Source organism: Dendropsophus ebraccatus, chromosome 9, assembly GCF_027789765.1.
Source record: "Dendropsophus ebraccatus isolate aDenEbr1 chromosome 9, aDenEbr1.pat, whole genome shotgun sequence".
Taxonomy (NCBI): domain Eukaryota; kingdom Metazoa; phylum Chordata; class Amphibia; order Anura; family Hylidae; genus Dendropsophus; species Dendropsophus ebraccatus.
Genome location: NC_091462.1, coordinates 38,718,229 through 38,731,070, shown reverse-complemented (window position 1 = coordinate 38,731,070; position 12,842 = coordinate 38,718,229). Strand labels below are relative to the sequence as shown.

The 12,842-nt window shown below is 42.8% G+C and overlaps 1 protein-coding gene across 2 annotated transcripts in view; it reads left to right on the top strand.

The window, feature by feature from the left end:
• SESTD1 (SEC14 and spectrin domain containing 1) overlaps nucleotides 1-12,842 on the top strand; it is a 112,831-nt gene that overhangs the window by 87,428 nt on the left and 12,561 nt on the right. For both annotated transcript variants that reach the window (XM_069985178.1, XM_069985177.1), the window contains exons 9-12: nucleotides 1,194-1,405; nucleotides 7,192-7,314; nucleotides 10,571-10,765; nucleotides 11,951-12,065. In XM_069985178.1, coding sequence (XP_069841279.1) covers nucleotides 1,194-1,405; nucleotides 7,192-7,314; nucleotides 10,571-10,765; nucleotides 11,951-12,065 — 645 coding nt within the window. The remainder of the gene's footprint in view (nucleotides 1-1,193; nucleotides 1,406-7,191; nucleotides 7,315-10,570; nucleotides 10,766-11,950; nucleotides 12,066-12,842) is intronic.

Genomic DNA, 12,842 nt, shown 5'->3' with positions numbered 1-12,842 from the left:
TGAAATGTAACTGGGTATGAATAGTTTAGCCAGAAGTGTTACCCCTCTGTAGAGAACAGTTTCCAGGTTCTTACCCCTTGGTACAGAGCAGCGTTTTTGTTGTGAGACTGAATGGGTAAAGTTTCTCTTTGAGGAAAGCACCAAGAGTCATTGGAGTTTTACAGGTCATGCAGTGGTCCACTGGGGGTGAAACAAATATGAAAAATAACATTGTTAAAGGGGCCAAGCATTAACCGGCGGGGATACTACCTCCAGTAGGTGGCACAAGAGAGCAACCGATACTGGAGGCTGCTTTGTATATTTTTACATGGCCTTTAAAACACCATTCATACCTTTTGGTGCAATCCTCAAGGAGAAACCTTTCCTTTTACTCCAGCGAAAAAAAGGTTTCTTTGAAATCAACTGGTGTCAGAAACGCAGAGATTTGTAGTTAATAGAGATGAACGAACCTGGAGCATGCTCGAGTCAATCCGAACCCGAACTTTCGGCATTTGATTAGTGGTGGCTGCTGAAGTTGGATAAAGCCCTAAGGCTATGTGGGAAACATGGATATAGTCATTGGCTGTATCCATGTTTTCCAGACAACCTTAGAGCTTTATCCAAGTTCAGCAGCCACAGTTAATCAAATGCCGAACGTTCGGGTTCGCCTCAAACCCGAACCCGGTTCGCTCATCTCTAGTAGTTAACTTCTATTAAAAAATCTCCAATCTTCCTGTACTTATCAGCTGCCGTATGTCCTGTAGGATGTGGTGTATTCTTTCCATTCTGACACAATGCCCTCTGCTGCCACCTCTGTCCGTCACAGGAACTGTCCAGAGCAGCTGTAAATACCCATAGAACACCTCTCTTGCTTTCTAGACTGGAAAGAAAACCACTTCCAGGACATACAGCAGCTAATAAGTACTGGAAGACTTGAGATTTTTTAATATAAGTAAATTACAAATCTCTGGCACTTTCTAGCACCAGTTGATTTGAAAGACTTTTTGTTTCTGTGGTACCCCTTTAAGTCCAAATAAAATTGGGACAGTAACCCAAGTGTTTCCTGTGCATCTGTAAATACGATAGAACAGGGAAACACCGCTTTGAAGAAAACATATGTTCTATACATTACTCCTTGTGTAACTTTATTTCATTTTTTATTAAATATCTTATCTTTTTTTTTATGTTGCTCTTTTACTTTTTATTCTTTAAAGGTCACGAGCTGCTATCTGAGCTTCAGCAGCGGCGCTTTAACGGCTCAGAAGGAGGCGTCCAGTGGTCTCCTATGGACGATGAACTTTTGGCTCAGCCTCAGGTTATGAAACTTCTTGATTCCCTCCGAGAACAGTATACTCGCTACCAAGAAGTGTGCAGACAGCGCAGCAAACGCACGCAGCTAGACGAAATTCAGCAGAAGGTTATGCAGGTAAGAGGAAGCCACCCCGCTGGTTAGTCATACTCTGCGCACACTTGCCTGGTTGTTACCAGTCCCAGGGAATTTTATTCACTAGATTTATTGTATATTGTATATGTATTTTGCTGGATGGTGTTCAGACTTCGACTAATCATCAGGCAGAGCTGGAAGAAGCACTTGGTCCAATGCTTCACTCCCTGACTCTTGTTGATCTAAGTCACTGCAGGAGACTGTCCCCATTGTAAGTCTGGCTAAAGATAGAAACATAGAAAATTGTCGGCATGAAAAAAAACCACTTGGTTCATCTAGTCCTATTAGTATTTCCTATTATCTTAGTATAGATACAGGTTAATCCTGGACAGGTTTACATTCAATTACTGTAAATTTACCAACCACATCTGCTGGAAGAGGTTCTCTACTGATGACTTCTTATAGTGCTTGAAAAGCACTATATTGTAATCCATATTCTTCTTCTTCTTCCGTTTCTTCTTCCAGCCATTTTTCTGCGCGTAATACAGCCCGAATCGCTTTGCGCACAGACTCCGTTCAAACTGCGTTTCGAAGCCCTCGGCGGTGTGTGGTGTGCTATCTATTTTTCGTTTCGATCGAATTTGTCGTTTGTAAGAAATTTACGTTTAAAGACCCCAAATTTCCCATAGAAAATAATGGCCCATTGCAAATAATGGCCACACTCTAACCGCTGACAGCCAATCACAACACATATGCAAATAGCTGAAATATAGCAGCCAATAGGAACTCTAAGGTCTCGTCATGCATTGTATCACACCATCCACAGTCACATGTCCACTATTGGCCAATAGAAGATGTAATATATGGAAGGTCCTTAACCATTTTGTCTCCCTGACATGAGTAAGATTGTCATGGTAACCGAGCAATGGTCTTTACCATTATAAGTAGCAGAGGTCAGTCAGTAAAATAGCAGAGCTGAGGCAGCCATGTAGCAGGTACGGGATCCAAGCTGCTCTTAAAGGGACGGTACCCAAGCCGCTCTAAATGGGTCCCTTTAAGAGCAAACTAAGTACCTGTAAGAGCGACCTGGGTCCCTTGAGGGGGCAAATGGGTCCCTTTAGGAACGAAATATGTCCCTTTAAGAGCGACCTGGGTCCCTTTAAGAGCGAAATGGGTCCCTTTAAAGGAAATATTTCGCTCTTAACTCCTTAGCGACCCATGACGTATCTGATACGTCATGGTGCCGCAGGGGGTGTTCAGAGCGGGGTCCCGCCGGGACCCCGCTCTGAACGGCACCGATCTCGGCTGCAATCTGCAGCCGGGCAGTGCCTCTATTAGCCGGCGCGGGTCCCGTTGCCGCGCCGGCTAATTAAGCCCTTCAATGCAGCTGTCAAACCTGACAGCTGCATTGAAGTGCTTTCCTCCGTGCATCCCTGGTGTCTAGTGGCACGGATCTCCCCCCCGCGATGCGATCGCGGGGGGGAGATCCGTTCTTCTGCCCGTGCCGGGCCTCAGCGTCGGAATGACGCTGATCCCGGCTCGGCAATAGATTGCTGTGGCCTGCAGCAGGCCATAGCAATCTATGACCGATCTAATGGACCTTTGCTGTGTATATACACAGCATTGATCTCTATGAGAGATCAGTGCTATGTATATACAAGCCCCCCAGGGGGGCTTCTAGTGTATGTAAAAAAAAAAAGTAAAAAAGTGTTTTTATTAATAAAAAATCCCCTCCCCTAATAAAAGTCCAAATCACCCCCCTTTTCCCATTTTATAAATATAAATTAATAAATAAATAAATTAATAAACATATTTAGTATCACCGCACACGTAATCGCCCGAACTATTAATTAATCACATTCCTGATCTCGCACGGTAAACGGCGTAAGCGCAAAAAAATCCCAAAGTGCAAAATTGCGCATTTTTGGTCGCATCAAATCCAGAAAAAATGTAATAAAAAGCGATCAAAAAGTCGTATATGCGCAATCAAGGTACCGGTAGAAAGAACGCATCATGGCGCAAAAACTGACACCTCACACAGCCCCATAGACCAAAGGATAAAAGCGCTATAAGCCTGGGAATGGAGCGATTTTAAGTGACATATATTTGTTAACAATGGTTTGAATTTTTTACAGGCCATCCGATACAATATAAGTTATACATGTTATATATCACAGTAATCGTAACGACTTGAGGAACATGCATAACAAGTCAGTTTTACCATAGGGCGAACGGCGTAAATGCAAAACTCCCCGAAATCAAAACAAATTCGTTTTTTTTTCAATTTGACAGCGCAAATGATTTTTTTCCGGTTTCACAACATATTTTATGGAAAAATTATGCCTGTAATTGCAAAGTACAATTGGTTTCGCAAAAAATAAGCGCTCATATACGTCTCTAGGTGAAAAAATGCAAGCGCTATGGACTTTTAAACATAAAATGGAAAAAGCAAAAGCGCAAAAACGAAAATTGGCTTGGACCTTAAGGGGTTAAAGAGACCCGTTTCGCTCTAACTGGGTCCCTTTAAGAGTGAAATATGTCCCTTTAAGAGCGACCTGGGTCCCTTTAAGAGCGACCTGGGTCCCTATAAGAGCGAAATATGTCCCTTTAAGAGCGACCTTGGTCCCTTTAAGAGCGAAATATGTCCCTTTAAGAGCAAAATGGGTCCCTTTAAGACCGACCTGGGTCCATTTAAGAGCGAAATATGTCCCTTTAAGAGCAAAATATGTCCCTTTAAGAGATAAATTGGTCCCTTTAAGAGCGACCTTGGTCCCTTTAAGAGCGACCTTGGTCCCTTTAAGAGCGACCTGGGTCCCTTTAAGAGCGACTTGGGTCCCTTTATGAGCGAAATGATTCCCTTTAAAGAGCGACCTGGGTCCCTTTAAGAGCGACCTGGGTCCCTTTAAGGGACCCAGGTCGCTCTTAAAGGGATCCAAGTCGCTCTTAAAGGGATCCATGTATCTCTTAAAGGGATCCATGTAGCTCTTAAAGGGACGGGACCCAAGTCACTCTTAAAGGGACTCAAGTCGCTCTTAAAGGTATGGGACCCAAGTCACTCTTATAGGGACGGGAGCCATGTCGCTCTTAAAGGAATGGGATCCAAGTTTCTCTTAAAGGGAAGTCACTGGTAAAGGGGCGCTCTTTTCAAGCACTATGTATTTTCCTGGAAATGCAAATCTAGTTTAAGATGGTATTAGCCAAGGGGGAAGGGAAATCGGTCACATCTGTCTTAAAGGGTACCTGTCATGAGGATGAGAACAGCAGAAGGATGGTTGTGCTTCCCTGTATACGTCCCATGCTGGGCCAAGGTCCGTGCATGAGTCCTACTAATTAGAATAGGGCTTGTGCACAGAACCTGTCCATTATGGGGCGTATCCAGGTAAACACAATAATGGCTGCATACCCTTCTGCTTTTATCCTCTTTTTTTTTCACCCTTTAAATTAAAAATAAAGTAATACACGCAAGTTATCACATTCACACTATATGCAGGATATACAGACTACACTGCCAGAGTTACTGTGTGGGACTATTTATATGTTGTCATTGACATTTCTATCTACAGTCTTTGCCTCATCTGTTTTTCAAGAATCTGCTATAAATCATTTCTTCTTTGCTATAATTACACCATTGATATTAACCTTTTATTAACCCTTTGTATAATAGCTTTATAGGATGGGATCTTTTTGTTGATAAGGTTTTTGTAGTGCCTTTTGTTTTTCCTTTACTTTATATGTAAGGGTTTGGATTAAAATGCCATAGCATTGATACCAGCGGCCTGATATTGTGTAGGTCTTCTGTTACCAAACATCTCTGACTTGATCAGGGCATGAACTCCATAAGATCCTCAGCTTTGTTATAAGTCTATGGAGCCTGCAGATGAGATGGGTCAGGGAGTGAAGCACACAGCTACGTGTTTCTCCTGGTTATATTCAGAGATAATGGGGGTCTCTGCAGTGAGATTCTGACTGGAGTCATTCAGCATTTGAATACCGGTGGTTAAAGAAGTTGGATGCAGACCTAGGGAGTCTGGGAAAACATGGATTCAGCCATAGGCCTTAGGGCTGCATCCAACTTCTTTAGCCACTAGTATTTAAATGCTGAATGATTGGACTCGAGCATGGTCAAAATGCACTCATCTCTAATTCTGATCAATCCGAAGTCAATTTTTCTTTTTGTTAATGGCAATACCTCCTTTAAAGTGTCAGTTCTATATCAGTTTAAATCTCAGCTTGTTATCCCCTATTTATAGGATAGGGTCATAACAAGCTGATCTCTGCAGGTCCATCCTCCAAGACCCCCACCGATCCTGCAATTGCCCCACAATGAATGGGGAGCTCATTGCATCTGTGCGGCCACTGCTGCCTGCTCTTCATTTATTCTGTATGGGAATGTTCGGCGGGCCCATATAGAATGAATAGAGCCATAGGCCACAGTGAGGGCTCCATTCATTGCTCCATTCTTAGAATTGTTGAGAATCCCAGCAATCCGCTTCTTATACCCCTTTAAGTACATATAAATAATATATATGTGAATATATGTCTAAATAAAAGTAAATGCTCAGCAGTCCATAGCTAAAGCTTGCCCCTATCTGCAGTATATGTACAGCACCATCTTCTATAGCTTAGCTTGTTATAGCAAACTGATGTGAGTTTAAGGAGCTGGGGTCAATGTAGTATTAAGATGCCGTTGCAGTGAAGCGGCGAGATTTCATAGAGGAGTAATCTGTAGTCTTGGAAGTGTCTGCTTTGATTATATGAAATGTCGCTTGGGTTGCCCTGACAAAGCTACTTATCCTGGAAGTCTTAATCCAGGTCTGCATGAGTCAGTGATACCGCTGCGAAATGGGAGTTTGATGGCGCAGGATCAGTCACATGACAACAGTTTTAAGATGTCTCTTCTATAGAGCGTGGATGGCATGGCGATGGAGGGATTAGCCCAGATATCGCTTCTTTTTACAGGATGGTAATGCAGGAATAACATACATCACTTACATATACAGATATTTTCTAGGCAAACTGTGGGTTAAAGTGAATGCACCACTAGGGACATTGCTTTTGTGTTTTTTACATTAATAGACCGGCGCTGGTGTGGCGATGCCGGTGCCATGTTCCTTTTTTTTGAACTGCAGCCTGGTTCCTGCGCACGTCACCGGTCTATTACCGAGCACCGGCCAGGCATATAGCCCTGGAGGCGGGCACGCTGGCCCCCAGTGTGACGAAACCCCCTCCCCTCTGTGACACGGCGCCATTGATTCTAATGGAGCCACGTCACAGAAGCAGATTGTCACACTGGGGCCAGCGGGCAAAGAGCCGGGCTGGTGCTTGGGAATAGACTGCCGCCCTATGTGGGGACCCAGCAGCGGTTCAAAAAAAGGAACGTGGCACCGCATCCCCACGCCAGCTCCGGTCTGTTCATGTAAAAAAAAAAAAAAAAAAAAAAAAAATGTACCAAGTGGTACATTCGCTTTAAGAAAAAAAATACAGAAAGCTGTTTTTTTTTTTTTTTTTTTTTTTTTTTTTTTTTCCAGGATTCCATTATTATGACCACTTGCCTTCTTAAAGGGTTCTACAATTTTATGTAAAAGTTGTTCATGTGACCAAGTACTAAGTTCGTAACTTATTCCATCAAAATCTGATCCCTGCACATGAGTCACTGGCGCCCCCTAGAGGCATACAGCTCTCGGCTTATCTGCTTATCCATTCGGCTCCTGCTCGATCGGACATTGTGTAGTTGCATTTTACTTGAATAAATTCTCTGTGTTCTGTACACGTTATCCATCTCCATTCTCTAAATAATTCAGCAATGACGTTTGCTGTTTTTATTGCAGGTTGTAAACTGGCTGGAAGGACCCGGGTCAGAACAGCTAAGAACACAATGGGGAATTGGTGACTCCATCAGAGCTTCTCAGGCTTTACAGCAGAAACACGAAGAAATTGAGAGTCAGCACAGTGTAAGTGTAGGCATGGCAGGATGTCTCTTTATTCGTCACGGTTGTTGGAAGATTGTGGAAAAAGTGATGGTTATAAGGTTTACAGAGGTTAAAGGTTAAGACATTCATAGGATCAGACACTGATCGTCAGGGTACCAACAGCCTTGCCGATCAGCTGTTCAGCACCATGTACTACGCAGTGAACGGGGACAGCCCTGCTGTCCAATGTATAGTGATAGCGCCAGGTGATTATATATTGAATGGCGCACGGCTTCTTGCCATCAGTCATTGTATTGAGTGGAGCGTCAAACAGCTGACTATTAGATCTTACACTGATTAGAGTTTACACTGCGTTTTTGCTGTTTAAGGCTGCGTTCACACTACGTATATTTCAGTCAGTATATTTCAGTCAGTATTGCAACCAAAACCAGGAGTGGATTAAAAACACAGAAAGGCTCTGTTCACACAATGTTGAAATTGAGTGGATGGCCGCAATTTAATGGCAAATATTTGCTGTTATTTTAGAACAACGGCTGTTATATTGAAATAATGGCCGTTATTTACTGTTATATGGCGGCCATCCACTCAATTTCAACATTGTGTGAACAGATCCTTTCTGTGTTTTCAATCCACTCCTGGTTTTGGTTGCAATACTGACTGAAATGTACTGACTGAAATATACATAGTGTAAACGCAGCCTAAATCTTTACTTTTCTTTTTTTTATGTATTTTTTCCACTGACTTCCGTTAAAAAAAAAAAATATAAAAAATGGATCAAAACGCATCTGTTTTTTTCTTTTTAGCGTACATTAAAAATGTGGTTGCTCAGGTCTTTGTGTGATCTAAAAAAAAGATGCGTTTTGAGCCGTTTTTTGATCCATTTTTTTTTTTTTTATAATGGAAATCAATGGAAAAAACGGATGAAAACGAATGCATCTATTTTTTTTACCCGATTTTCCTGTTAAAAGGACCGCAAAAACACAGTGTGAACCCAGCCTGAGATCTCATATTGACTAATAGATCTCTACCTATTCCCAAACAGGTGGAAATCTGTCCATCAGGGCTTTAGGGCCAGGAGGAAGTAGCCAGAAACCATCCTAACACTGCGGCACCATTCAAATCCTGCGCACGTTCACGCCGCCGCTCCTCTGTCTCCATGTTGATTGGAAGCCAGAAGTCACTCTCTTCAACGCATTCTCTATGGGAGAGCAGGACTTGCGGCCTTCAATTGACATGGAGACAGAAGAGGGGTCAGAAGAGCGGTGACGTGAACGCGCGCGGGATTTGAATGGCGAAGCAGGATGCTGGTGGGTATACGCACCAGTGCGCAGCAGGGGAATGAATAAAAAAAAAATTCCGGAATGCTTCTTTAAATTCCGTAATTATTATATACAGTATATTTGGGCAAGAATTCTCCCACGTATGGCTGACCACGTTTTAGTGTCCGATATGTGATGTATGACAAGATTTCATTGATCACTTCACGTTTGACACCAGAGCCATGGTTCAGTCAGTGGCAGGGGAAACTATACTATTCGCTCTGAGCTTGTGGTGCACAATCGTGCCTGGCACAAGCCGCTTGCTCTCTTTTAGACATTATCTCAGCGCTGCCAAGTCCTCTATCACGAGATGCTATTATTACCTGCTGGAATACTCATCATGAATAGAATAGCTGAAGCTTATGCGGGGTCACTGCCTGCACTCTGCTCACTAAATATAGCCGAGATAACTGCAGTGAACCTATTAAAAGAGCTATTTACAACCTGATAAACAGAATGGACTTAATCGAGTGCATTGCCGAGGAGCAACAGGTTCACAAGCTATTCAATGCCTTCACAGTAGATTCACCTTTATAACCAGGAGATCAGATACCCTGTCATTGCTGTTCTTCATCAGTGTGCGGCTGCCATTTATGGAGCCTATATCTTGTCGAGACAGTTATGGCGGTCGGTTTCATACCATTGGCAATACAGTTCTGGAATAAGCAGAGAAAAATTAGTTGCTCGGCTTAGAAAACCCATTTCATCTTGTTCACACTTGGTAGATATGTTGAAGATTTGTTGCAGATCTTCACTGACCTATTGAAGTTAATTGGGGGGTTGGAATCTTTAGCAACATATTCATCACTAGTGAACTTACCCATAGGGAACATGAAATGCTTTATTTCCCAGTCGGTTGCAGTAAACTGACTTAGGGCCCTACTACACCAAACTATTTTAATTCATGTTAAAAGATCACGATCAGCTGACATGCAACATCACCATAGTGACGGTCTGCTGCATGTCACTCCGTGTAATAGACCGCCGCTGACTTCAATGGGCCACATTGAAGACTCATCCAGGCTTCTCCCTCCCACTCCTTTCACTTGTTGTCTGTGTGTGTAATATCACAGGCAGCAAGCGGGAACGAGGAGGAAGCTGACCTGTCAGATCAGCGATTGCTTCCTCCCCTACATCGTGCCATGTATCGGCCTTTACTTTGTCCACTCTCTGATGCTGGGCAGGTGTCCTAAATAATTTCCAGGATTACAAATTCCCCCCCAAAAAAGTAAAGATTGGCAAGAGATGACATACTCAAAAATCAGCCAAATATTTCATCAGAAAAAGGGAAACCTAGCTGACGCATTTCAGATCACCGGATTCCAAATTCATAGGTATGCATAAAGACCACGACAGTCTGAAATGCGTCAGCCATGTTCCTTTTTCTTTAAAGCCATAGTTTACTGATTGTATTTAGAGGGAGATCTATGTTCCTCCAAAGATTATGCATTGTGAAAACGCTGAGAAGCCCTATCATTGCCTGTTCTGTACCACCACAGTTCCTCCATCATGTAAATCGAAGGGTTCAGGGATATACAGTAAGTATCCACAATGCAACAGGTCAATGCAAAATTCCTATTTTCTGTGTCACATTTACACCTGTTTTTAATGTTGGGTCATCTATGTTATTTCAATTACTTTGTATTAATCTCCAGTTAATACAAAGTAATTGAAATAACATAGATGATGAGTCGGGCTGCTTTCACGCAATCCGTAGTTCTGTCCACACATTTGAATGTCCCAGGCTCGTCTGTATGTAGCGTAGAGATCCATAACACACAAAAAACACAGACATGCAAAATGGGAGGGCAATTGCAGCAAGGATGAATGATCTGTGGATTGCGGACATGGGAATGCAGCCTATGGATACACATCCATAGGGCTGTTTGTAGCTACGGGTCCACGGCTATAGACAGTACCACAATGCAGCCTAACAGTGCCCCTCTTCTTTCTTCTAGGAATGGTTTGCTGTGTATGTTGAGCTGAATCAGCAGATTGCAGCACTCTTGAATGCTGGCGATGAAGAAGATCTAGTGGAGCTGAAAAGTTTGCAGCAGCGGCTCAGCGATGTCTGTTATCGGCAGGCCAGCCAGTTAGAGTTTCGGCAGAACCTGCTGCAGACAGCACTAGAATTTCATGGAGTCGCCCAAGAGGTATAACACTCGTAAAGAGATTAACACCTGAATATTACCATACAAGTAACTCAGAAATTTACACTTAAACGGGCTGACTGGATGGGCGATTTCTATCTATTTGCCAGCTCCTTGCCTCCCACTCCACTGCCAGTATTATGCAGCTCCAAAATTCTCTGTGCAACCACTTCCAGGTTCAGGGTCGTGACATTACAGCCCCGCTCTAAAGCTTATTGGCTGTATAATAATTATTCTGTTCTTCCTATGCTTAGTCCAATGCGTGGCCCTTTCTAGTGATTGACGGTTATCTTGTCTGTAAAGTGGCTAAGTGAAGCCTGTCAGTCACCGAGTAAGACCACCCACTAGACTCCTATATAGAATGAATATTGTTTTAAATGAACAACTTAAAGGGGTTGTTCACCAATTTTTTTTTCCTCAAATCACCTGGTGCCAGAGATTTGTAATTTACTTCTACTAAATAAATCTGTTGTGTTGAAGTACTTATCAGCTGCAGTATGTCCTGCAGGAAGTGATGTATTCTCTCCAGTCTGACACAGTTCTCTCTGCTGCCACCTCTGTCCATATCAGGTACTGTCCAGAGCAGTAGCAAAATCCTCATAGAAAACCTCTCCTGCTCTTCAGACTGGAAAGAATATACCACTTTCTGCAGGACATACATCAGCTGTTAAGTACTGGAAGACTTGAGAATGTTTGAATAGAAGTAAATTACAAATATCTTTCATTTCTGGCACCAGTTTATTTAAAAGAATATTTTTTTGGAGAACTACCCCTTTAAATCTGCTAAATCTTTTTCCGCTATTGAAATGACAACAGTAAGAAGGAACAGTCATGGAATTATGGAAATCGATGGCAAGTTCCATTTTAAGAAATAGTTCTGGACAGACAGAATTATTGTGCATTGTGTCGCTCCCACCTGACACAGGTCTCACACTGAGTGTGTATAGTTGAAGAGATATCCTATATAGTGATAGCCATTTTTAATAAAGATGTAAGTTATACCCCCTATGATTACCCACTACCCCTGCAATTCTCTGTACTATCTACAGTTTGTTCCCCGAATCCTTTGTTTGTTCTCCTGACAGTGAACTATTTTCATATACAAGCCTTTGTTGCCGTGCCTGGTAACAGCTTGCTTCGCAGCTCTCGCTTTGCTGTAGTCTGATTTCTAAATATTGTTTTTGTCAGTTATCGCAGCAATTGGACGGCCTGCTGGGTATGCTGTGTGTTGATGTGGCCCCCACAGATGGAGCAGCAATTCAGCAAACATTAAAACTGCTTGAAGAAAAGCTCAAAAGTGTTGGTAAGACCCCGCCAGACACACTTAGTACTCACGCTGTAAGGCAAATACTAATTATTCCACTACCACCCAGTGGCCTGGCATTTCCATCAGCTATAGATAGCTGCTGCGGTGAGTGGGAATGTACACAGTGGTCATGGATGGATCAAGCCTTGTCAGCTTTCATTAGACTACACTGATGGCTTATATGTATTAGCAGTGGGAGGTGGAAGGAAAAGTAAAATTGTTTTAAAGTTTTCCAGCTTCCTGTATGTAAAAGTTCCGTAATATTATCTCAGTAACACTGGGGAAAAAATAGTCTGTAAAATGGAGCTGTAAAATGTGTGAAGGTGTTCTCCACCTACTTGTTAGGAGGGTCCATTGACAATAAGTTGATCACAAGTGTCCCCCTGCTGGGATCAAGAGCAATTTGCAGGAGTGTATATAGGGGTATTCTAACCTCTGTTATTACCTATGCATAAGATTAGGGTTAAGGGCCCTATTACACGGGGCGATTATTGCGTGGAAAATCGTTATATCATTCAAACTTAAAGGAGAAGTCTGGTGAAAATTTTTATTAACGTATTGTTTAGCCCACCAAAAGTTATACAAATCACCAATATACACTTATTACGGGAAATGCTTATAAAGTGTTTGTTTCCCTGCACTTTCTACTGCATCCAGGCTTCACTTCCTGGCTAAAATAGTGATGTCACGACCCGACTCCTAGAGCTGTGCGGGCTGTGGCTGCTGGAGCAGATGATAGCAGGGGGACACTGAGGGACACAGGACACTGGGGGG